At 36.7% G+C, this 24,335-nt stretch overlaps 1 protein-coding gene across 3 annotated transcripts in view; it reads right to left on the reverse strand.

Annotated features, from left to right (window-relative positions):
• Positions 1-24,335, reverse strand: part of ATF6 (activating transcription factor 6) — a 188,473-nt gene that overhangs the window by 118,389 nt on the left and 45,749 nt on the right. For all 3 annotated transcript variants that reach the window (XM_007976372.3, XM_073008194.1, XM_073008195.1), the window contains exons 8-9: positions 16,579-16,764; positions 15,231-15,322 (exon numbers count right to left, since the gene is read on the reverse strand). In XM_007976372.3, the coding sequence (XP_007974563.3) occupies positions 15,231-15,322; positions 16,579-16,764 (278 nt within the window). The remainder of the gene's footprint in view (positions 1-15,230; positions 15,323-16,578; positions 16,765-24,335) is intronic.

A 24,335-nucleotide genomic window follows, 5' to 3' on the forward strand; every position in this document is an offset into this window, starting at 1 on the left:
TCCACACTGTTTTCCACAGTGGTTGTACTAGTCTAGGTGACTTTACCAATGTTTGAGAACCATTATTGTAAACTAACCCTGTTTTTCACAACATCTTTCCCGTCTCAGTTCCCCAAAAGGTACGCATTTTTACGATGAATTCAACAGAAGTGGATAGTTTAGAAAGAGGGACTGGGGGAGTTCGGAGGGGCATGAAAGGGTACAAACAAAGTGGCTATTTGTATGACTTATGGATAATTTATAAATTGAATTAATTAATTCAGAACTATTGCTACTTTAAAGTTTGTAAACAACTCTTCTACTAATCATTGTTCGTTTAATGATTTTACTAACACTATGAAAACTGGCATTCAAACTCACCATTCAAGGCTGTTAACAGGCAAATGCTTTGAGCTTAACTATCAGTGTAGTCTATCCCATCTGTATCCAGGCTGTCCTCTAATCACTTAGCAGCTGTACTTACTGGAAATCAGTTTTAATGTTGATTGGTTTGGCTCATAAGTGGTCGCTATTTTTCCCACTGCCCACTTGGTAATGATTATCACATTGTAAAGACAATATACCCTTAAACATAGCTCTTTCAGTTAACTTTTAGCCTTTTTTGAGCCAAGGAGCTCAGATGCATTCAATGAGCTTCACGAAAATTATCTTATTTACATTATACAGAGTCAATAAAGTATTTCCAACAAGGGAGTCATGATGAAGCAAAATTTAAGATCCAAATAGTCTGTGGATTTCAATTTTACTATCTCTCCATTGGCTACAATATATTTTGAAGAGGTAATATATTAATAAATTCTGCTAAGAATCTTTTAAAGTTTTTCACTTGTTTGTTTTTGGTTATTATTTTTTGGCCTCCATTTCCTATAGTTTTTTTGTCTTAAAATGGAATTTCTCTTAAGCTAAATTACAGACAAGCTGATTGTCCAATTCAGCTAAAAAAACAAAGTATAACTGTATGAAATGACCCACAGAAACTAATTTTAACCATCTGAATAACTACAGGTTTGTATTTCCCTTATTTTTATTAATATCTGAAAGACAGGTAAGAACTTCATTTCGCTGCCAGAATTCAAGATTGTTTTAGTATGACTGTGATACCACAAATATTAAGAGAAGAATTTGACAGTTCTTGTAATGGTCAAATGTACAAAAGAGTATGAGAAAATTATTGTTTATATGAACTTTTAGATTCTTGACACGAGTGTTTTTGCATCATTCAAATGTCCCTCTTTTGTTAATTTTAGAAAAATTAAATTTCCAAGAACTCGAAGAAATGACTCAGTCATAGTAAGGATTAGTATAATGATTGTGCATTTGGTGACTGTTTCTAGCTCATAATATTAATAAAGCAATCTAACCAAACTTTGTATAATTAGCTTAAATCAGGTTCTACTAGTACGTTTAAAACAAGCTATAAATATTAAGAAAATAGAAGAAGTCTCCATGTCTCTATGATCAGAAACATGCTAGTCCACAGAGTCACAGCAGTTTTAAGCCACAAAATAATCATTACACCAATAAACCTTGCTCATATTGTGGGCCACTGGTCCTGAAAAGCATGGATTAATAAAGCACAAATGATTTCAATTTCTCCGAAAGTCTGGAAAAAGTATTATAAGAATTGTTACCTTACTTTTTCATTTATTAAATTCTAAAAGCCAACAACTGTTTTAGATTATTTATGAAGCCACTTAATCCTTACAATGTGATTTCACATACTCAGTCTTCATACCAAGTAGCTGAACAAAAAAATGGCATATCTCCAAGTCTATTCTACTCCTTGCAAACCTGCTTCCTTATGGTACAAGTAGGTCAATTTCGAATTCAATCCATCTCAGCAGGTAAGAATCATACTGCTTCTTATCCTCAAAAGAAATTGCATGCTGCTGCTGCTCTGTGACTCAAAGAGCCACACACGAAAAGCTGAAATTACTTTAAGATGAAAAGAGCATGGAGATCTTCAGGTTTTACTGTGAAATAGTGGAATGAGCACAAAATTTGGAAACAGGAGATCTGGGTTCAAGATGTTACTCTGAGACTCCTCACTTGAGTATATCTGGGATACTCGGTCAACTTCTCTAAGCCTCCAATACCTCACATGTAAAACATGAAAAATAACAAATATTTCACAAGGTTTTCCGGAGATTCAAATGAGGCAATAGACGGGAACATGGTTTATAAAGCCCAAAGATGACACAGAGCAGGACACTTGTCTTCCTGCCTACCAGGTTCAGGCTAGTGGCAACATAGTAACTAAAGTGATCTTTTAAAATCTAGGTCAGATTATTATGTCACCTCTGCTCAAAACCTTCTGATGGCTTCCCATTTCTATCATGGTAAAAGCCCAAATCTTTAAAATGACAGAAGTCTTACCTCAATTGACCCCTCCCTGTATCTTACCTCTCTGACATCATCTCCTACTACTCTCGTTTTAGCAAAGCCACACTGACCACCTTGCTTTTCCTTGAACATGCAAGACACACTTCCACCCCAGGATGCCTGCAATGGCTGTTTCCTCTCACAGGAATGCTCTTCTTCCCCAGATATCCATATGGCTAACCCTTTCCTCTCCTTTAAGCCTCGGCTCAAACACCTGCCTTACAGTGATCACCATTTAAAACTACAGTCCTGGCAGGGAACAGTGACTCACACCTGTAATCCCAGCACTTTGTGAGGCCAAGGTGGGCAGACTGCTTCAGCCCAGGAGTTTGAGACCAGCCTGGGCAACACGGTGAAACCTCATCTCTACAATAATAATAATAATAATAATAATAATAATAATATAATTAGCTGAGTGTGGAGGAGTGTGCTTGTGGTCCCAGCTCCTCAGGAGGCTGAGGTGGGACAATCACTTGAGCTCAGGAGGTCAAGGCTGAGAGAGCCGTGATTGCATTGCTGCACTTCAGCCTGGGGAACAGGGCAAGACCTTGTCTCAAAAAAATTAAAAATAAGTAAATAAAACTACAGTCCCAACAACCACCCTTCCACCTGTAAAACCATTTACCCTACTATACTTTAACCCTTTGTTCAAAAAATTTATAATTTTCTCATTTTACTTATGTTTACTGTCTCTCTTCTCGCTAGAATCTAAGCTAAGGGGTGTTCCAGCTCCTCGTTCATAGGAGGCATTCCTTTTTCAAAAAATAAACAAAGAAACTTTATGCACCATCTGCCTCTTGTCAAGATCTACTTTTTAGGGAAACTAACACACAACTCAAGAATGGCAGGTGGTGAAGTCACTATTACACCATTTCCAGATCCAGGAACGGAACATTGTTAATTATCAATGCAACTGAGGCTAAAAGGAGAAAAAATGGGGAGTTTTCAAGGTAGTTTCCAAATTTTAAAAAGCTTTTCTTTTCTCTGTTTATTGAATGGTTCAGAGATGATTTTTGCAGCCTAGTAGTAACTGGGGGTAATTTATTAGAAACATAAATGTGGTTAAATTAAGAAATAGACCTTCAAGTCAAGATAAAAGAACCCTCTAAATAGCAGTTCTCAGAGCCAGGGATTACCGTGCTCTGGGAAGAAACCTGCACTTTACAGTGGCTATTTGCCAAATGGGCCAACATGAGCAAGAAAACAACCTGAGATTCTTTCATTCATTCAGTAAGCAATTATAAAGCAAGCACTATTCTAATAGATAATGCTTATTCTTGGAACCAAGCCACTAAACAGTGAGGAAACCCAAGCAGCTGTGGAGAGGTCCAAATGAAGAAAAACCAAGAACCCTGGCCCACATCCCAGGCTCAGGTCCCAGCTGAAAGCCGTCACCAACTTACTGGCCATGTGAATGAGCCAATCTGAAAGTGGGTCCTCCAACCTAAGCCACCCCAGTTAACACTCCATGGAGGCAAAGAACTGTCTGTCCTGAACGCTGCCCAATTTGCAGATTTTTTAACCAAAATAATAACTGTTGTTGTCTTAAGCTTTTAGGTTCTGGGATGGTTTGTTCCACAGTATTAGATAACTGATACTCTATAAGAATTAGATTGCTGACATCACCGAGTCAGTATTTAATATAAAAGGTGTGTGTGTGAACAACTCTTTGTATATTTCTCACTACAGAAAGGTATCCTCTGATTATTCTAAATGTCAAAAAATATGGCTGCAAATTTGAATACAATCTCTCTTTTCTGTTACACTTACATCAATCCAGTCAACTCATAAACTACTTTCCCCTATCACAGTCAATCCTAAGCTTTAAGGGAATGGGCAGGGTACTAGAGTCCTAACTCCTCTAACTGTAAATGCCAACTTCTTTTTCTCTGCCTGAGTGGCTGTTGCTCTGTCAGTGATTAAGCCAAGGCTCCACAGGCAGATTGTGATTCTGATCTCTGCCACATATTAGCTGTGTCTTCGGTTTCCTCATCTGTAAAGTGGGGATAGTAATACCTACCTCATGACATCAAGAGAAACAAATGAATTAATCCACATATCAAATAGAATACTTGGATTAGTATTTAGTGCATAAAAAGTAATTAGTGTTTGACAAATAATGGCTTAATACAACACGCAGAGAAAACTAGCTACCTTTACTACTCAAGCACACATGGTATCAACATACAGCCAACCTAGCTTATTCCAAAACTAAGAATCTTCACCTGTTTTCATCCTCTTTTCTTCCAGCTGCCTTATTTCCATTTGTCTCTTATTGTCTAATTTACCAAAAGAAAAAAAAAAAAAGGGAGAAAGGAAAAATAAAAGCAAGTAATCAAGAAATCTGCTTTATTGAGAATTCCGGGAAAGGGCTGAGACAGAAAATAATATAAGGTATATAGATCATCTGTACATTCCCTAATTCTGGCTCCTCAGAGGCCATGGATTGTAATAAACTGACTGTGTGCATAACACACTAATGCCAATTTATGTTCAGAACACACAGACACCAAAAAGTCCAAAGACACGGCACACACCTACAGTTCATACTGACATTAGTCATAAATCAATTAAGAACCATTTGTAGAATGACACTTAAAATGTATGTTTCAAATGCTTACTGAAGTGACAAAATAGCTCAGTCTGGACACAAAAAGAGACATGAATGGCAAACTGCCTAGAAATCTAAGCAATATATAATAATTACATATGTACTTCTGTACATTCAAAAGTTTCAAAGGTATCCTATACTACCTTAATATTAGCCTAGACCTTCACTTATTACAAAATTAAGGTGTTTATTTCCTTTATTATTTATGTTCTGCAGTGCTTACACAGCATGATTCTACCTGGCTATATTAAGTACAGAAAATGGTGGTTGAGAAGGCTATTTCAACAAACTATCCACTAGTCCTTGTTTTATGTTAACTAAGATGTATGGTCTGAAGAACATATCGAAGTACTCAACTTAAACTCTGAGAGTAGTTTTCTAAACCGGTCTAGTTTCTCACTGACCTCTTCTCACTAGGTAGAAAGCAGAAGTTACCACTTTATCTCCTTTTCTCTCTTAAGTTGGCAAGGGATGTAGGTTTCTGGTTTCAACTGCCTTTCCCTTCACTGTAACAATGAAGCGTGGGGAAAAACTAGCCAAGTGATACATGATACAGCCACTGGGATGCTCCTTATAAGCCTCCCTATGTACAACTCACATGAAAGCCAAAACTAGAGAAAAGCATCAGCAGAATTTTCCATGCCCTCAAAACCCAGCTCCGCACTTGATAGGCTCTAAGACATCTTTTTCAACAAAGGATGAAGTCTACAGAGAAAAGAGAACCAATTACTTTGTGCAGACACATTTTTGACAAACATGAATATGTTAGACTGTCTGGGGAAAGGACTGTCTTTGGCTCTGTTACCCTCCTGCAATTCCAAATTCAATAGCACCTGGTCCTTAGATACATTGTATTTCTTCAGTTCATGTGTCACTTTGATAAATGTGGAAAGTATTTTTAGTCAAAAACTCAAATTAGATTTCATTTAAAAATCTGGCTGAACAAAACCGTGTATACTCGGTGGTTTGAATTCTGACGTTTAAGTTACACAGTAACTTTTAACCTATAGCCAATAGTGATATCATATGGCGAAATGTGCTCAACAACAACAACAACAAAAATTGGAACCAGATTTGGGGACAAGCTCATCTCAGGATAAGAAGCTAGAATTCTTCCTATAAAATAATGAAAAGCTGACAAACTGAGAGAAAGATGGAATAGAAACATTTTACTTCTAACCAGTTCCAGATGACTCAAACTCAATGCCATATGCTCCATGGTTACCTTTTCCGTAAAGCACAGTCTCATAAGAAAACCACAGAGTAACTAGCCCTCTAGTAGCATGATTTACCCTTCCTCATCCAAGTCTGATGTCTCAAACTATCAAGATTCCAGACCTAGTGAGGGCACAGCACTAACCCAGTACAAAAACAGGGTAAAGCACTGTCAATTCCAAACATTTGTTAATTTTTTTAAGACCTAACTAAAACATATTTAAAACCTCCTTAGTATGTTCATTTATGATTTGCAGTAAAGGAGGATGACTATCGTGACCTTTAAAATAGAAAGCGGAAAACATAACAAAGGAATCTATAATCTGCAATCCTATGTGCCAGGAAGAAGTTCCCCTCACAGACTATGCTGTGGCTCCTACTCTGTCCAAAACAGAGGTCCACAAATTTCCTCAAGTATATAAGACAAACCTACCTATATAGAGGTGTCTGTCTAGAGACATTTTAATAAAAACTTCCCTTATATACATTATCTTACAATCTAATGAATAAGTGCTTTCACAATTTCCATAGTGGCTAATGTATAGGAAGAAAGCAATACAAAACTATACACAACAATGTATAGGAAGAAAGAAATACAAAACTATACACAACAGTTTTCAACCCTAGACATACTTCAGAATCACCTGGGAAAAATGTTTTGTTTACAAACAAATGCCTTTAAGCTATATCCTATCAGACTCCATTGGTCTTGGGTAGGGCTCAGTTAGCAATATTTTTAAGATTCCAGAGAAGAGCTGGGCATGCTGGCTCACATCTGTAATCCCAACACTTAGGGAGGCTGAGGCAGGAGCATCACTTGAGCCCAGAAATTTGAGACCAGCCTGGGCAACATAGCAAGATGTCATCTCTTCAAAAAAATGTTTTAAAATGAGCCAGGTGTGGTGGCGTGTACCCAGAGTACTAACTACTCAGGAGGCTTGAGCCTAGGAGTTCAAGACTGCAGTGAGCTATGATCATGTTGCTGCACTCCAGCCTGGGAAACAGAGCAAGATCCTGTCTCTAAAAATAAAAATAAAAAATAAAATTAAAGACAATTCAGGTTATACATTTTTAGGGACAAGAATATCATAGAAGTGATACTGTGCCCTTCTCAGTGCATCCCATCAGGAGCTGCAGATGTCAATATGTCTCATGACTGGGAATGTTACTTTATTACTTACGTATGGTGGCATAACCTCTCGTCCAATATCTCTCACACTTTCTACCTCTCTGTCTCCCTGTGTTACATTCTATATAATTTCTTCAGATCCATCATCCCATTCACAATTTCTTTCTTCAAGTATACCTATTTTGCTGTCTTAACCTCGTCATTGTTTTTATAATTTTAACTTAAATTATTTCCAGATTTTTTTTTCAAAATATTCTGGCCAATTCTGGTAGTCTTTTGTCCCTTTACCAAACTTTAATTCCCTCTTTTATTTAATATATTCTATATTCCTATCTGATAATTCAAATATCTATAGTCTTTCAGAGTGTGATTCTGTAGTTTATTTTTTCTAACTCTTACTCATGGTGGCATGGTTTCCTGGTGTGTTGAATGACTTTTGAGGGGAAGAAGCAGACGTGTGGTCATGTTCAACTGGCTCCTCTATCCATGGAAATGTTTCTAGGATGGACACTTTCTTTTTTAAAGTGTCTCTTCTGAGAAGACTCTGCATTCGATTCCTTCAGGTGCCTACAGGTACCACCAACATAAGCCCAACTAAACTGCATTTTTGGCTTGATTTGGGGGGGATCACACTACTAGTATAAATTTAGGCTCTAACCTGATTAGTTAGGGGCTTAAACAATTATCAGGAAAGACTTGTCATTTGTTTCCACACTAACTAAAGCCAAAACCAATATAGGTACTTAGTAACAGTTTCCCTGTGGGGTATGGCAACTTTTGTTCCCCTCTTTTGGCAACCAAGAGTGTCATTCTTTGGAAGTCCTGGCTTTATTTGGGTAGAGGAAAAGGGGGGCCTCAGTTGTGACTTCCCACCTCACTTGGGTCCAGAGCTTTCTTTCCCATCCCCAGACACTAGGCTACAAGGATCAGGAACTATATCCAGAACAAGCACCACTTCCAATGCTAGCTTACCATTATAGATTCATCTTATCTTTTATTATTTCTGGCCTCTGAGAAGCCCTTACTTTGTCTCCAGTTGAGCCAGTAAATAAAAGTTTTGATTTATTTTTTAAACCATCATTTTCTAGTGTGCTAAACTGCAATGAGTTTCTCTGTATCTTTAGCCCACCATATTGCCAAAACAAAAGGTTAAGGTTCCTTAATCTTAAGGTAGGAAAAAAAAAAAAAAAAAAGTAACACTTTACAGTATAGTAGAAAAGGCAGAGTCTGTAGTGACAATTTAAAAAAAAAAAAAAAGCTGGGTTAAATTTTAGGTTTTTCAACAATAAAATATGATGAAAAATCATAGAATTAACCCCAATGAGTAATAAGAAGTGGGTTTTCTTTTTAACCAATTCACATTTGTCCTGCTTAGCCAATCCCTGCTGCCCAGAGTTACTATTTTTATAGACCACCCAGAGTAGGCCAGCTCCTTGAATCCTATGCAAGAAACAGCTAGATGGCTTCTTTACCATCCACAAAATATCAATAAGGTCAGAAAAATTAACCCTCATAAGTCCATTTAGTTTATTTTCTTTTTCTGTGTGATGCCTATTCAGTAACCCAAACCTCTTCAAACTAGTCAGCTTTGCTGCACATTACCTTTGACAAAACTCTCTTACTTTATATGTAAAGATATATTTATATTTCATCACCAAATGCCCTCAGGAAATGTTTAAGGCATACCAATATTTGGCAAACTTGTGTGTTTTACATTTTTTTCCTTTGGCCCATACCAATAAGGCACAAACATTCAATTCTACATTGAACATCTGAAACCACATTAATTACTTTACTTGGTAATGTGATCTGTTCTAAAAGAGTTTAGGTTCCTAAATTTAAAACACTTCGGGAATCTGATTCAAATGTCTATTTGTCTGATAAACTTAATTTTGTGGTACTTAAGAAAAGTTCAGATACAGCTCACAATCTGTTTTCTTTTTAAGCCTATGCAGTTTCCAATTAAAACATAATAACGCATGCTTAAGGTTTCTAGACACACCAGACTATAGATGGGACACTTGTTCAATAAATATCTTCCAGGTAGTAACAAGGTTCAAGTGAGAAGTTCCTGCTCCTCTGGCAGACTCCCAGACCAGAGAAGATCACGGTCTTGCAGTAAAAAGACTGAAAACAAAGAGGCCAATCAAGAAATGCTTTTGAATAACAAAAATAATGAAACATCTCAATTCCCAACATTGGATTCAGGGACAAGTTTCAGTCTTTCAAATCACTGTTGCTCTCTGGGCTTTAATATTTCACTGTTCATGCCAAATTTTGTCTATAAGAAATAGTTCTTGGTTTTTATGAATTTCACAGCCATTTTCCTCCCTATTTCCTTGTTGGTGTCTAAAGATACTCTGACTTGTTAAGATACTTTTCTATATTTCCTCATTTCTTCCAACTTTTTTCCTTGATGTTTTTCTTCAATTTAAGCCTTTTAACATGTTTTTTTAACTTCAATAGTTCCTAATATTCCCATTACTTCTTGGCTGGCTGTTCCTAAAGTCTCACACAGAGAAAGATACAGATCTTAACTGATGGATCCTCAAGATTTTCAAATATTTAAACTTTCTCCAATTTTTTATCCCCCTTTTCTACTGTCTAATTCCTTTTTGAACACAAACCACTTCTTGATAAAATAGGGACCATCATCTCTTCCTTTCATCATCAATCAATCTACCATAGAAATGAGATCCATCCCCACCTGCCCCCTTTACTTCAGCAGCTGTGAAGATCATTAATCCATTTAAAAAATTTTTTTGTCTGGTGGGCACGGGCACTCAAAAAAAGTTTTTTTGTTCCAGTCCTTCCTTTCCTAAAATTCTATTGATTCATGAGGGCTTCTACAATGAGATGTCCCCACAACCCCACTGTCACTTCCTGTAGCATAATCTAATACTCTTTATTCCTTCATTGAGTACTACGGCATAAAGCCTCCCATGATTGCCACTAGCAGCGTTACTGGTTACTTCTATATTCCCTCAAGAATATGTCTGTGAATTTGTGATATAATAAGAAATAATACATTTGGTTTTTATTCTGGTTCCTGTCACAGAGCTCCTAAAACCCTTGGAATTTCCTGAGTGATGGGGGTAAGAAGAGTATCTTTTGTTATCCATAATAAGCCCCTTCCAGTTGGACCTGAGTTTATGCTAATGAGGTGACTCTTGGATGATGGAGGCTGACTGCCAGAGAAACCAACCACATAATTAGTGGGTTGGGATTTTCAGCTCCATCCCTCAACCTCCGAGTATGAATGGCCAATGGTTTAATCAATCACTCCTACCTAATGAAGCTCCATAAAAACCCGTAAACAATGGGATTTGGAGAGCTTCCAGGTTAGCAAACACAAGGAGGTACTAGGAGGGTGGTGCACCTGGAGACGTCATGAAAGCGCTGCACTCCTCCCCTATGCCTTACCCTATGAGTCTCTCCCATTTAGCTTGCCCCACATATCCTTTATAATAAACCAGTAATAGTAAATAAGAGAGTTTTCCTGAGTTCTGTGAGCTATTCTAGAAAATTATCAAACCTCAAGAGGGGATTGTGGGAACCCGCAACTTACAGCCACTTGGTCAGAAGTTACAGGTCACAACCTGGGACTTGCAACTGGGGACTGAAGTCGGGGGCAGTCTTTAGGGACTAAGCCCTTAAACTGGAGGAGCCTGTGCTAACTCCAGGTAGTTAGTGTCAGAAGTGAGTTAAATTTGTCAGACATAATGGCTCACACCTGTAATCTCAGCACTTTGGAAGCCAAGGAAGGAGAATCATTTGAACTTAGGAGTTCGAGACCAGCCTGAGCAACTTTGTCAGGCGTGGTGAGGTGCACCTGTAGTCCCAGCTACTTAGGAGGCTGAGGTTGGGGGGATTGCTTAAGCCTGGAAGATGGAGGCTGCAGTGAGCTACGATCACACCACTGCACTCCAGCCCGGGCAACAGAGCAAGACCTTGTCTCAATAAAAAATATTTTAAAATTAAAATTTAAAAAAGAATTTAGTTAAATTGTAGGACATCCAGTTGGTGTCCAGAGAATTGGAGAATTGCTCAGTGTAGAAAATCCACATATCTGGTCTCGGAAGTGTGTAAACAAAAAGTTTTTCCTTTTATTCATTCCTATATATTCATATGACATCCATATAATTCTTTCTCACACAATTGTTTACATATCTGATTCTCTTACTAGACTGTACTTTTATTCATATTTGCATCCTTGATTCCTTGCTCAGTACCTGGCAAACATTAAGTGCTCTATAAATATTTGTTGTATGTCTGACTAAATAAACAAGTACCACATATGGCCTCAGATAAGAAATGAGGAACTAAAAGAACACACAGTTTTTTTGAGAAATAGTTTATGAACATATATAATTCCTACTAATTGGGTGAGGGAGATATTCATTCATTCATACTACAGGTATTTATTGAGTAACTACTATGTGCCAGGCACTGTTCTAAGCACTGGAAAACAAAGGAGATAAAAATACCTGCAGGGAAAGAAAGAAAATAAAATAAATAAGTTACATAGCATACTTGAAGGTCAGAGGTGCTATGTAGAAAAGTAAAGAAAGAAAGAGGATTGGGAATGCAATGGCAGGAGCTGGGATGGACATTTAGAAAAGGTAGTCCAAGAAAGCCTCACTGGGGTGGCATTTGAGCTTTTTTTTTTTTTTTGACCAAAAAAAATTAATGTTTTTTAATCACTTCTTTTTAACTTTTAAGTTCGGGGGTACATGGTATTTGAGCTTAACACCTGACAGAAAGAATCTCTGAGGGAAGGGCATTGCTGGCAGTGGGAATAAAAGTGAAGACCATGAAGTGCTAGCAGGCTTAGAGTGTTTGAGAAAGAGCACACAGGCCAATGTGACAGGCTAATAATAACTTTTTTGATCCACAAGATAGGCAAATATTTTAAAAACACAATATCCAATGTTAGGAAACATGAGAAAATGGATACTCCTCTCTCCTGCTAGTGGGAATGTAAACAGATACAGTCTTTTTGGAAGGCAGTTTAGCAAAATCTATCACAATTTCAGATAATCATAACCTCTAGTTCTAGTCTAGATTCTATCATATACATACAGACACATAGATATATGGAAATACATTTTATGCACACATATCAATAAATAACTGGAAATACCCTAGCTGCCTATCAACAGATGGTTAAATAAATTACAGCAGCAGTTGTGCAAATGTGCACTGGGGTTTTAAGCAGTCCAAGGAACTCTGGGCATCCTAAAAGTCTTTCAAAGTCAGCAAAGTTCTCCCTTTTCCAACTACATACCTATGTGAGTCTAAATTTTCTTCATTTATTTCAACCCAACAATATAACAGATTACATGAAAAAACAGATGAGAGAATCCTGCCAGATTCTGTTAAGTCGGACATCAAAGATTTTTACGAAACTATTGATTTGACCTAAAGAAGCAACAATAGGTCTCAAGTATCCCCATGTGTTTTAGAAACCTGAAGTCAGTGAGATAAAATCCAACATTAAGAATTTAAAGGAAAGTAACCTGTGGGGAAAGAATGTAAGGAAAATACTGGGTAGTCTGGCTAGAGCATAATAATAATTAATTTGGTTTTCTGGTTTTCAAAATTTTGGATTGTAATAACAGGAGATTTCAATATGCTATTTCAATTTTTAGTAGCAAATAAACGTGTATTTAGAGAAAAACTAAAACTGATGTATTTGAGTTCCCTCCTCCCCAGAAAAAAGAATTTTACAAAACTATAAAGTACTACCACTCTTCTGTATCTCACCAAATTTTTGGAGGTTTGGGAGATATAATTATTCTTCATTAACATGTTATTTATGTTAACACATAAAGTAACGGTTTATGGTTCATTATTTTTAAATGAAAAATTTTCTAATTTTATTTTTAAAGTTTTAATTTCTCACATAATAAATGCCAGTATACATAAACCACAAAATCAAAAATTATTTGGGATCCTTGGTAACTTTTAAAGCTACAAAGGGATTCCCAAGACCTAAAGTTTGAGAACTGCTAAATAATGGCACATTTACACTACAAAAAAACTATGTAGTATTAAAAGAGAATAACTTATTCACATATTTTAAAGAAAGCACAATTTGTATATAATTCTTTCACGTAAAACCAAAATTTTTAAACTAAATACATATAAACACAAAGACACAACACGAATGTGGGTATAGATGTTTATATATTCTATATGAAATGTTCTTCCTGTATCTTACCTAAATAATTCCTAATCTTCTTTTAGATCTTAAGTCAATCACTTCTTTCTCAGAGAAACCTGGCCTTACTTCCCTAACTAGGGCAAGTGACCCTATTATATGGCCTTATGATATCATGTACCTTTCCTTCATGGCACCTAATGTTACAATTTTGCATTTATTTGTGTAATCATTTTGATTAGTATATATCACCTATATTAGATTATAAATGTCATGAGAGCAAGGGGTTGATTATATCATTTTCTCAAATTTCCTGTATATTTGAAAATCTTCATAACAAAATTTTTTTTAAAAAAAGATTATTCAACTTGAACTCCTTTCAATTCTCAACCAATTTTAATATAGACTTCTTCATGCCTAATCCTACTAAATCTGCTTTCCAAGATTACAAGTGATCTGATAATTGCCAAATTCAGTTTTCTGTGTCTCCCAAGCTCTCAGCAGCATGTGATACCACTGCCCAAGACCTGCTTGAAACTCTTTTTACTTTGGCTTCAAAAAGCTACTTTCTTTCAGTTCTTCCCCTAATTTGCTGTGATTCCCTAATTTCTTTTCCCAAGGCTATCTACTATTCATACTGGTGTCCCGCAGATTCTTCTTACTTTCCTTCCTCTACTTGTTCTCCTTGGATAATCCCATCTACTCCACTAACATTATCTGTCTGTCAGTCTATCTACCTATTTATAATGTTAATTCTCAATATCTAGTCAGTGCCACAAACTTACTATACTTAAAAACTATTGTCTCTCTTCATAAAACTGTCTGTCTATGTTTGCTTCCTCAGATGACAGCACCACCATTCAGTCCCTCAAGATAGAAATTTCTGAATTATCCTTAACTTCCCTCTTTTCTTCCTCATGTCCCACATTATACCAGTTAACAAATCCCACAAAATCTACATAAGAGAGGTACCCTAAGATTGCCCATCCTTTTTATAACCAGAGTATAAGTTCAGACTCTCATTTATTACCTGAAATACCTCAATAGTCTTCTAATGCTTTCTCTGCCAATAGTCTCTCCTCACTCCATTCTATACTCAATACAACCCTCAAAATCCTCTTCCTAATATGCAAAGCTGATTATGTTACCCTCCACCTAAAATCTAGGGGTGCCTCATTATACACAGCAGCACCTATACCTCTAGTCATACATCTAGCCTCATGCAGACTCCCCACATATACAAGATACACTGAACTTTTTACTTTTTTATGATCATGTCATACCATTTCATAACTGTGCCTTTAAACATGCTGTTCCCTTTGCCTGGCATGCCCTTATCATACTTTGCACATGGCAAACTGATATCACAGTTCAATGTTCAGCTTCCTTCGTAGGTATCTCCCTTATAACTCAGTCACTCAACAAAAAATGTATCGAGTACCCATCAATACGACAAGAACCTTCACCTCAAGGAACTCGTACTCTGTATTATGTTAGGACTCATTAACCCTGCTATTATTACGTTCATCACATTATACCATAGTCATCCTTCTACTTGTCTCTCCTCCCAGCTGGATCATGAGATCTTTGAAGGCATGGCTCCTGTCTCATTACTCCTTATACATCTTGAAAAACAAATCATTTTTTCTCTAGTTTATGATGAAAGCTAAAGAATAATGAGAATTTAAGTTTTTAGCATTAGTAACCAAAACAAATATCTATTCACTTACCTCATAGGTCCATAGTTCAGTATTATAAATGCCAATACTATCATCACACAGACAGCTCTTCGCTTTGGACTAGGGACTTTAAGCCTCTGGTTCTAAAGGAAATGACCACATTAAATACAATTAAACTACACATCAATTTCAGAAAAAGCAACACTTAAGATTAGAATTTTCCTCTTTACCAGTTACGTAAATACCTTGTCTTATAAATACTTTGTCTTATTTTTTTAAAAAAACATCAAAGGTGCATAAATAATACTTTTCAAGACTAGAGCAGAGACTTTCAAGTTCCCTTTTCTAGCAGGGAGAGAAAAGGAGAGAAGCAGAAGAGAAAAAAACACAGCAGCCACTCCATTGCAGTTGCCTCTTCACCCAAGAGGAAAGAATTCAATATATATCTGTATATATATTTTTTTGAGACGGAGTGTCACTTTGTCGCCAGGCTGGAGTGCAGTGGCGCCATCTCGGCTCCCGGCAATCTCCGCCTCCCGGGTTCCAGCGATTCTGCTGCCTCAGCCTCCCAAGTAGCTGGGATTACAGGTGTGCGCTACCACACCCAGCTAACTTTTGTATTTTTAGTAGAGATGGGGTTTCACCATGTTGGCCAGGATGGCCTTGATCTCCTGACCTCGTGATATGCCCGCCTCAGCATCCCAAAGTGCTGGAATTACAGGCGTGAGCCACCACGCCCGGCCAGAATCAACATTTTTATATTTTTATGGATCCCCAAAGAATTTTGAGACACTTCTATAGTTTGCCTCCCTAACTTTTTAAATCATTGTTTTCAGTAAAATACAGGAGTATACCCATGTACTCAGGGCCAAGAGAAAAAGAATAGTGTAAGAAGTCCCATTTGATAGGCATCTGTATGGTTCAGCACTGCAGTGAGAAATTCTGAAAACAGTAAATTGCCCGAATAGAACTGAGGAGATTAACCCTCTTGGAGTCAGCATAGTAACAGAAGGCAAAAATCACATTAGTTGTTAGGTGGACTGAGAAAAAATAAAAACACTTTTATTTTATATTGCTTTCTTTTTTAAAAGGAACAATATGGCAGGGCTATTTAGAAGCCTCAATGTGATTCATTTAGTCAGAAAAGAGGGTGTTAAGGCAATGAGTGAAGAGAAACCCAGGAAAAGGAGACAACTTTTCTATGTAGACTGGAGAGTGCAATTCAAAGGGTCCTCTTCAAAGGCTTTATCCTTACTGCAAATGTTTTAGGACTGATTGTACCCTCCTTTTCCTAGCACAATTGTTTACACAATTTAATTTAAAATGTAAAAGTTTATCTATTTATTTATCCAGGGGATACTTTAGCCCATCTCAACCCAGCCCTATTACTAACACTTACCTCTGACACAACCTCATCCAGCTGCCGCTTCAGTGTTCCATTTTCTTTCTTCAGTTGCTCGTTCTCTGAAAGGGCAGCCTTTAATCTTGCCTCTAACCCTAGCATATATTCTTTCTTCTTCTTGCGAGACTGACATGCAGATTCTCGATTTTTTATCATACGTTGTTGTCTCCTTAGCACAGCAATCTAGAAAAAGTTACAATGAATCAGAATATCCTGGTTTTAGAATCAGATGAAATAGATCAGAATATACTAATTTTTACAATTATTTTTAACTGTTTTTTCAAAGCACAGGTTACTAGTTGTTTCAAAACAGGTTTGAAAAAACACTGCTCAAACTAAATATGTTAAAATCAAATGGTTAAATAAGGCCTTCTAAAACCCAAATGTTAAATAATTTCCTCTGATGTTTTCTAAGGCTCATGTATTAATCTTCTAATTTTCCCCTTAGAAACTCCCTCAGAAAGTATCTTTAAATACATACGCATATATACATACATCTTAAATCTACATCTCTGGCCCTGAAATGGCTATGCCCCAGAACCATATAGTCAATTAATTATAAGACCACTTCTACTTACACAGTTATTACCACTTCAAATCCATTATGTGCAAACTGAACTATCTCCCTTTAACTAGATTTTTTAAAAATCTATCCATCTTCTATCAATAGTAACTTCTATCAATAATAACTATTATTTTTCTTTATTCACTATATTCAGCCCTTCTCAATCCCTCATTCACTCATTGAATATGTTAAAAGTATATACTAATGACCAAGTTTACTCCAGTGAAAATGTGTCTCAGTTATTCCTTTCTCTCTATTCCCTCTTCCATTCTCCTAATACAGGCACTCATTAACTCATCTCTGTACTACTGCAACAGACTCCTATTTCAATTGTTTTCCATCTCATCCTGTCTACCATTTCTTAGATAACTTCTCCCAAGAAGATATTTTTATCTTACTACTCAATTACAAAAACAAGCTAGTCATATATCCCTGCTACCCATCTTTTCTTTTAAGGTCTTCCATATTGTGACCTCCCACTGCCTAACCAGACCTTCTGCCCTAAATCTACAGCTATTCAAGCCACATTCCTCCAATCTTATCATTTAAGGCTACTCCATAATCTCCATACATGTCTAACTTGTTTCGTTATTCACATAGTTTATTTCCACTTGGAATGCTATCTCCTCCACTAATCTAATTCCAAGGCCCATTCAAATTCAATTATTCTAACCCACCCTTATTTTTTATTTTCTCTGAACATCTTATACCCTTAGAATTTGGAGGATACACTGGAACACTCTAATGCTCTCAATTGTTTCAAGAATGTTAACTCTCTCTCTCTTTCCCCACCTGAATTTTATAGGTTGAAAGCCAAACCACATCTGATCCTACTTTTTTGTAGGATATACCAACAATATCTACTACAATAGAAACTTACTGAGGGAAATTATTTTTGTTATATCTTCTAAATTAAGTTATGAAGCCTATTATTACACATTAGTCTAATTTCTTTGGGGAAGTGAGAGAGGTGGCAAAATTAAGTCCATAAAAAGCACCAACCTACATTAAATTGATTAGTATGAGTATACAGATGGCTGCATTACTAATTTCTATATATTTTGCAATAGACTTTAAAAAGTAACACTCTAGAGTGTTCAACAACTCTTACTGAGACCAGTAAATAAAGTTAAAGAACGTAATCTATTTCTTTTAAAACAACAACACAATTCCCACCCTGATACTACATTTCCTAGAAAGAAAAGTATGCCAAAATCAACCAAGTGAACTCCCAACACCAAATATTTTCAACAACCTTTAAATCAGAACCCACAAGGAAAAGAAATGTTACATGAAATGTCAAAAAGGGTGTTTTTTATTTAAACTACAAAAATCCTGATTTTCATGAAACCATCATCTGTAAAAATGTCCCTGCATAATAACTATCTCACTTGTAAGTAATGCTAAACACACACACACACACACACACTCACACACTCACACACGCACATACAAAGAGCAATGGCAAAGCCATGATGGACTGATTATTCACCAAATGCAAACTATTCTCTGGACAATGCCACTTTGTTCAGTCTACTTTTATTTTTAGTGATCTTCATTGTTACTTAGAATGCCAGTGTCCATAATTAATACTAGAGTGCTGAAGTACACAGAACACTGAACAGGGACATAAAAGTGAAAGTCCCCAGATGGAAGAGTTTATACTAAAAGTTAGACAAAAGGCAACCTTACTTTAAAGGCTAATTAATCTGTGGAATTTAGAGGGGCTTACAGATGGCATAGCATTTAATAAATTTCAAACAAGGATTAAGCATTTCTATAAACAATAAAAGCACCTGCATATTACACAGCATTCAAGTTTCAAAGGCTGTCAATCCACATGCCTCATACTAAAAAAATGAAAACCATCTGTGGTCAAATATTCACGTCCTCCCATAGAAAAAGATACATTATAATAGTTCTGAAAATAAATATTCAACACTACCAATAAATACAGAGGGTAAAGACAGTAAAAATAAATGAAACCCACAGCAATCACCAAACACAGGGCTCCAATGTTTTATCTCAGCAAGCCATCTTCAGCTATCTGAATATAAAATATTTAAATTATTCTATACTTCCTAGGCAAAAAAAAATATGATCTTTAGGCTAAATACACATACACATTGTGGTGTCTGGTATTTCTTTAAGCAGGGGGAAGTGGGTATTTTCCTATATAAGAAAAAAACGATTACACTGTATGTAATTCTGTTTGGTAAACTGCCTTTGCACATACAATGTATCACAATGACTTCTGACATGCAATAATGGCAGCACAGATTTTCAATTATCTTGATGTTTCATAATACATTCAATTAATCTCCTCTTGTTGAAATTACTATAGTTTTCAAGATTCTTTAAAATAAGCCTCATCATTTAATCCACTGTTAAGAGAGTAGAAGAGCCAAGGCTAGAACTTAGGTCAGTTGACTTCAAGTCCAGTGATAGTTACACAATAGCTTCAAACTGCTTTTAAATACCAAATAGAGAGGCTTCATCACAGCATGGAACTCTAACCTCAGAGAACTGTGTGGTTACTTTAATTACGCACCTGTCTGAAAACAGAGACTTGTGGAACTGCTTGTATCTGGAAGCCTAATCTCTCTGTTAGCAATCTGAAAACATAAAATCAATACTCTGGCCCATTAACCAATTGACACATCTCCCTTATGGGCATATCAGATGATATAATACAGACTGAAATAAGCAAATAGCTGGCCAGTTCCTGCTTCTGATCATCCTGCCTCCAGACAACTCTCCCACCAGGCATCTTGCCTTGGAAAAAGTAAAAAGAACAAAAGAAAAAAACTCCACGGCTGCAAAATAGTTTCCTTTTAGTGCCACTGCACTATAAAATGTAGTGTTTCATTTAGTAAACACTTATTTGACTGTACGAAAGACTTATATAAAAGGAAAACTTTCACAAATGGACAACTTCCTTTGAAGGCTGCATCAATGTAAGAGTCAAAGTTTCAAGTACGTCCACATTTTGTTTTTAATTTAATTTTTTGAGACAGAATCTCACTCTGCCACCCAGGCTGGAGTGCAGTGGCACAATTATGGCTTACTGCAGCCTCAACCTCACAGGTTCAACAGATCCTCCAGCCTCAGGCTCCCCAGTAGCTGGGACTACAGATGCATGCTACAGTGCCTGGCTAGTATATACTTTTGTAGAGATAGGATCTCTCTATGTTGTCCAGGCTGGTCTTGAACTCCTGGGCTCAAGCAATCCTCCTCCTGCTTCAGCTTCTCAAAGTGCTGGCCCAGCTTATTTTAATCTAATTATCAATTTAATTTAAGGTTTTAATTTTAAAAACCTTATTGATTGATAAACACTGAAAGCTATGATAGTCTCTTTTTATTAACAAAATTCACTAAAGCCTTGTTTCTGTGATGTCGCTAAGAGATAAGCTCAATTACTATAAATCAAATTAGATATAATATTAGGAGGCAGGAGTGGTGGCTCACACCTGTAATCCCAACACTTTGGTAGGCTGAGGCAGGAGGATCACTTGAGGCCAGGAGTTTGAGAACAGCCTGGGAAACATAGGAAGACCTCGTCTCTATAAAAATAAAAAATTAGCTGGGCATCGTGGTGTACAATTGTAGTCCTAGCTACCCTGGAGGCTGAGGCAGGAGAATCACTTGAGCCTAGGAGGTTGAGGCTGCAGTGAGCCATGATCGCACCACTATACTCCAGCCTGGGTGACAGAGTAAGAGCCTAGCTCCAAAAAAAAAAATTAAAATGGGATTTTTACGCTAAGAAATACATTCAAATATTTCACGTAAATTCAAGTCAGATCAAGTATCGATAACCTATGGATGAATCACACAGTAATCACTGACTTGCTGCACATCTTTCTAACAGTTCTTAATCTCATTTGGCTGAATCTTGCCCTCTAAACTGATAGATAAAGTGGAAACCATTACTGATTAACCTCTTCATTGTATCTGATCAAAAATAAAAATATAATCTTTCAATTAAATAAAAATTACATAACATACATTATTGCATATGTATTGCAGTAAACATATTTATAGATACATTATTGAAAAACACATATAGTTAAAATCATTGACAAATTTAATTTGTGGCAATCCTTAAATATTCAAATACATTTAAAAACTTAACTTGATTTTTGTTAAGAATCTTACGTACACTTCTTTTTTCTCATTAAATTGTTTAAAGCCGGAAAAAAGAGAAAATTTAGACTTCCACTTTCTCTACTCTTCTCAATCTCATGACAGTCAAAATTTTATTTTACTCTTTCTATTAAGTTTTGTGTGTATGTATGCATATAACCAGTTCCCAATTGCCAAAAATTAAAGAAGCTTCGTACTGGCAACCTGAACCATTTATTTGGCAGATTATCAAGGAGATAATCTCCATCCTGCAAACTATTTCCTTCTAATTTTTTAAATGAAGAATACCTTCTGATATGTAGTATAATTTCCAGGATGAGAACAGATAACAGACAAAGTCCCCGCTAGATTGTAGGATGGGGCTACCCTACCAATCTCATCTTCTGAATGAAGGTAAAGAACAACCAAAAGAGAGGTAAAAGCAGGAGTATGCACCACATGCTCTTAGGAAAGCCACACCATGGGCACAGCCTCTTGAAGAATGGAGGGACTCAAGTCCTGTACACAGGGATCTTCAAAGGAGCCGCAAAATGGTTTCCTGGTATTTCAGTTAATGACTCCACTTGATGTAACTATAAAAAAGTAATACTTCATGTAACTAAACAAAAGAAATACTTGATGTAACTAATAAAAGTAATAGTAATTTAAGTCATTAAATGAAAATACAAAATTGGAAGTTAGGTGTCCTTAATTCCTGACCCAGCATTGCAATGACTTAATTGAACAATCAAAAAAAAAAAAAAGTCACGTCGCCTTGTAGGGTCTATTTACATATTAGTAAAAAGAGAGAGTTAAGCCAGAATAGTGCTTTTGACATTATTATAACCCAATATCAGGTTTATCACTTTAGTAAATCACTACAGCCTTTAAAAACAATTTGACAGAAAAGCACAGGACAGAACAAAAGAAAAAGGGTGCTTTATATGTAGTAAGAGTTGTTTCATGAGATTGTGTATAAGAGAGAAAGAGAAGTTAAATACATTTCTTACTGTGGATTGTGGATAAAAAAGTTTAAAGCCACTTCATTAGTCCTCTAAAGGTCTCATCCAATCCGAAAACTAAATAATTCTAGAGCTGCTGCTAAATAGATACACTTAATTTAATTGGCACAACGACGTAGCACAATAATGACTACTATATAATAAAATATGGATCTTATTAGTTTTGCTAAAGGTTTCATTTGATACCACCAAATTATTCAAATAAGGTCAATCTTTCTAAAACTTTGTCCCTCATGACTTAAAACTATCTGCTACTTTAATTTTTAAAAATTAAATCTTAAAACTATCTTAATTTTTGAAAATTAAATCTTAAAACTATCTTAATTTTTATGAATTAAGAAAAAACATTTGTAAGGGGAGAAAAAAGGTAGCACCAAGTTTCGAGATTTGGGTAATTTGTTCTTTTTATTTTTCTTTTCTTTTTTGTTTTCCCATAAAGTTGTAAGCAAAGGACTTGGGTAATTTAAAGTCTGAGCTGCATCAGGACTACCTTGAAAGTAAAGCCTCTATTAATGGAGCACAGAGTAATGACGACAGCACTAGATTAGGAGAAGACCAGTTAAAATTGAGCTAGGCTTGAATCCTAACTCAATTATAAGTGGTCAAATGATCTCACCTTAAATGGGGTGAGAATCAAATGGGTAATACATATGAAAGTTCTCCGTAAGCTATAATATACCATACAAATACGACTTTCAGGAAAATTATGTAACACACACACACACACACACACAGAGAGAGAGAGAGAGAGAGAGAGGAGGCAAAATTATTACTTCCATCAAGAATGTAACTCACAGCTGCTCTGATATACCATGCAACTAAAGCAATATTGAAAATACCTGCTCCTTTTCCAGCTCCCATTTTCAGATTTTAAGTTTTAAAATTAAAACACACAGACACACAAAAGAATGAAATCTTATTTAGTCACTACAGAAGCAGAAAAAGTGCCTAAAACTTAACATTCCCCTGGGCACTCTGTCTGTTCCTTACTCTGTATTCCTCAGGGTTCTGATTCATTTCAAAGAGCTGTTATAAGATTTAAAGACAGTATTTACAAGTTATGCACTTAGAAAAGTGCCTGGCACATAGTACTTTATTAACATTAGCCATCTTAGCAATACGACATTTGTTGAATCACTTAGCTAGTTGATTCCTTCAGTAGTAAAATGGGAATAAATGCCCCCTTCACAAGGACTTTGTGAAAACCCAGTAAATATTGGGTCGACTGACAGAATTGTAATATTGACAGGTGATTGAACTATTTTATTAATGTAAATTATTGAAGTTGATAAAAGAATGAACCTATTCTTAGAAAATGCACACTGAGACTTGCCGGGCGTGGTGGCTCGCGCCTGTAATCCCAGCACTTTGGGAGGCCGAGGCGGGCGGATCACAAGGTCAGGAGATCGAGACCACAGTGAAACCCCGTCTCTACTAAAAATACAAAAAATTAGCCGGGCGCGGTAGCGGGCGCCTGTAGTCCCAGCTACTCAGGAGGCTGAGGCAGGAGAATGGCGTGAACCCGGGAGGCGGAGCTTGCAGTGAGCCGAGATTGCGCCACTGCACTCCAGCCTGGGCGACAGAGCGAGACTCCCTCTCAAAAAAAAAAAAAAAAAAAAAAATGCACACTGAAAAAAATGGCCGGGCGCGGTGGCTCAAGCCTGTAATCCCAGCACTTTGGGAGGCCGAGACGGGCGGATCACGAGGTCAGGAGATCGAGACCATCCTGGCTAACACGGTGAAACCCCGTCTCCAGTAAAAAATAAAAAAAATAGCCGGGCGTGGTGGTGGCGCCTGTAGTCCCAGCTACTCGGGAGGCTGAGGCAGGAGAATGGCGCAAACCCAGGAGGCGGAGCTTGCAGTGAGCTGAGACCGGGCCACTGCACTCCAGCCTGGGCGAGAGCGCGAGACTCCGTCTCAAAAAAAAAAAAAAAAGAAAAAAAGAAAAAATTAGGGGTAAAATACTGTGAGGTATGTAACTTACCCTAAAATAGTTCAGGAAAAAAATTGTGTGTATAGGGATGGATGGATGGTTAGATGGTGGA

The sequence above is a fragment of the Chlorocebus sabaeus genome, chromosome 20, assembly GCF_047675955.1.
Source record: "Chlorocebus sabaeus isolate Y175 chromosome 20, mChlSab1.0.hap1, whole genome shotgun sequence".
NCBI lineage: Eukaryota > Metazoa > Chordata > Mammalia > Primates > Cercopithecidae > Chlorocebus > Chlorocebus sabaeus.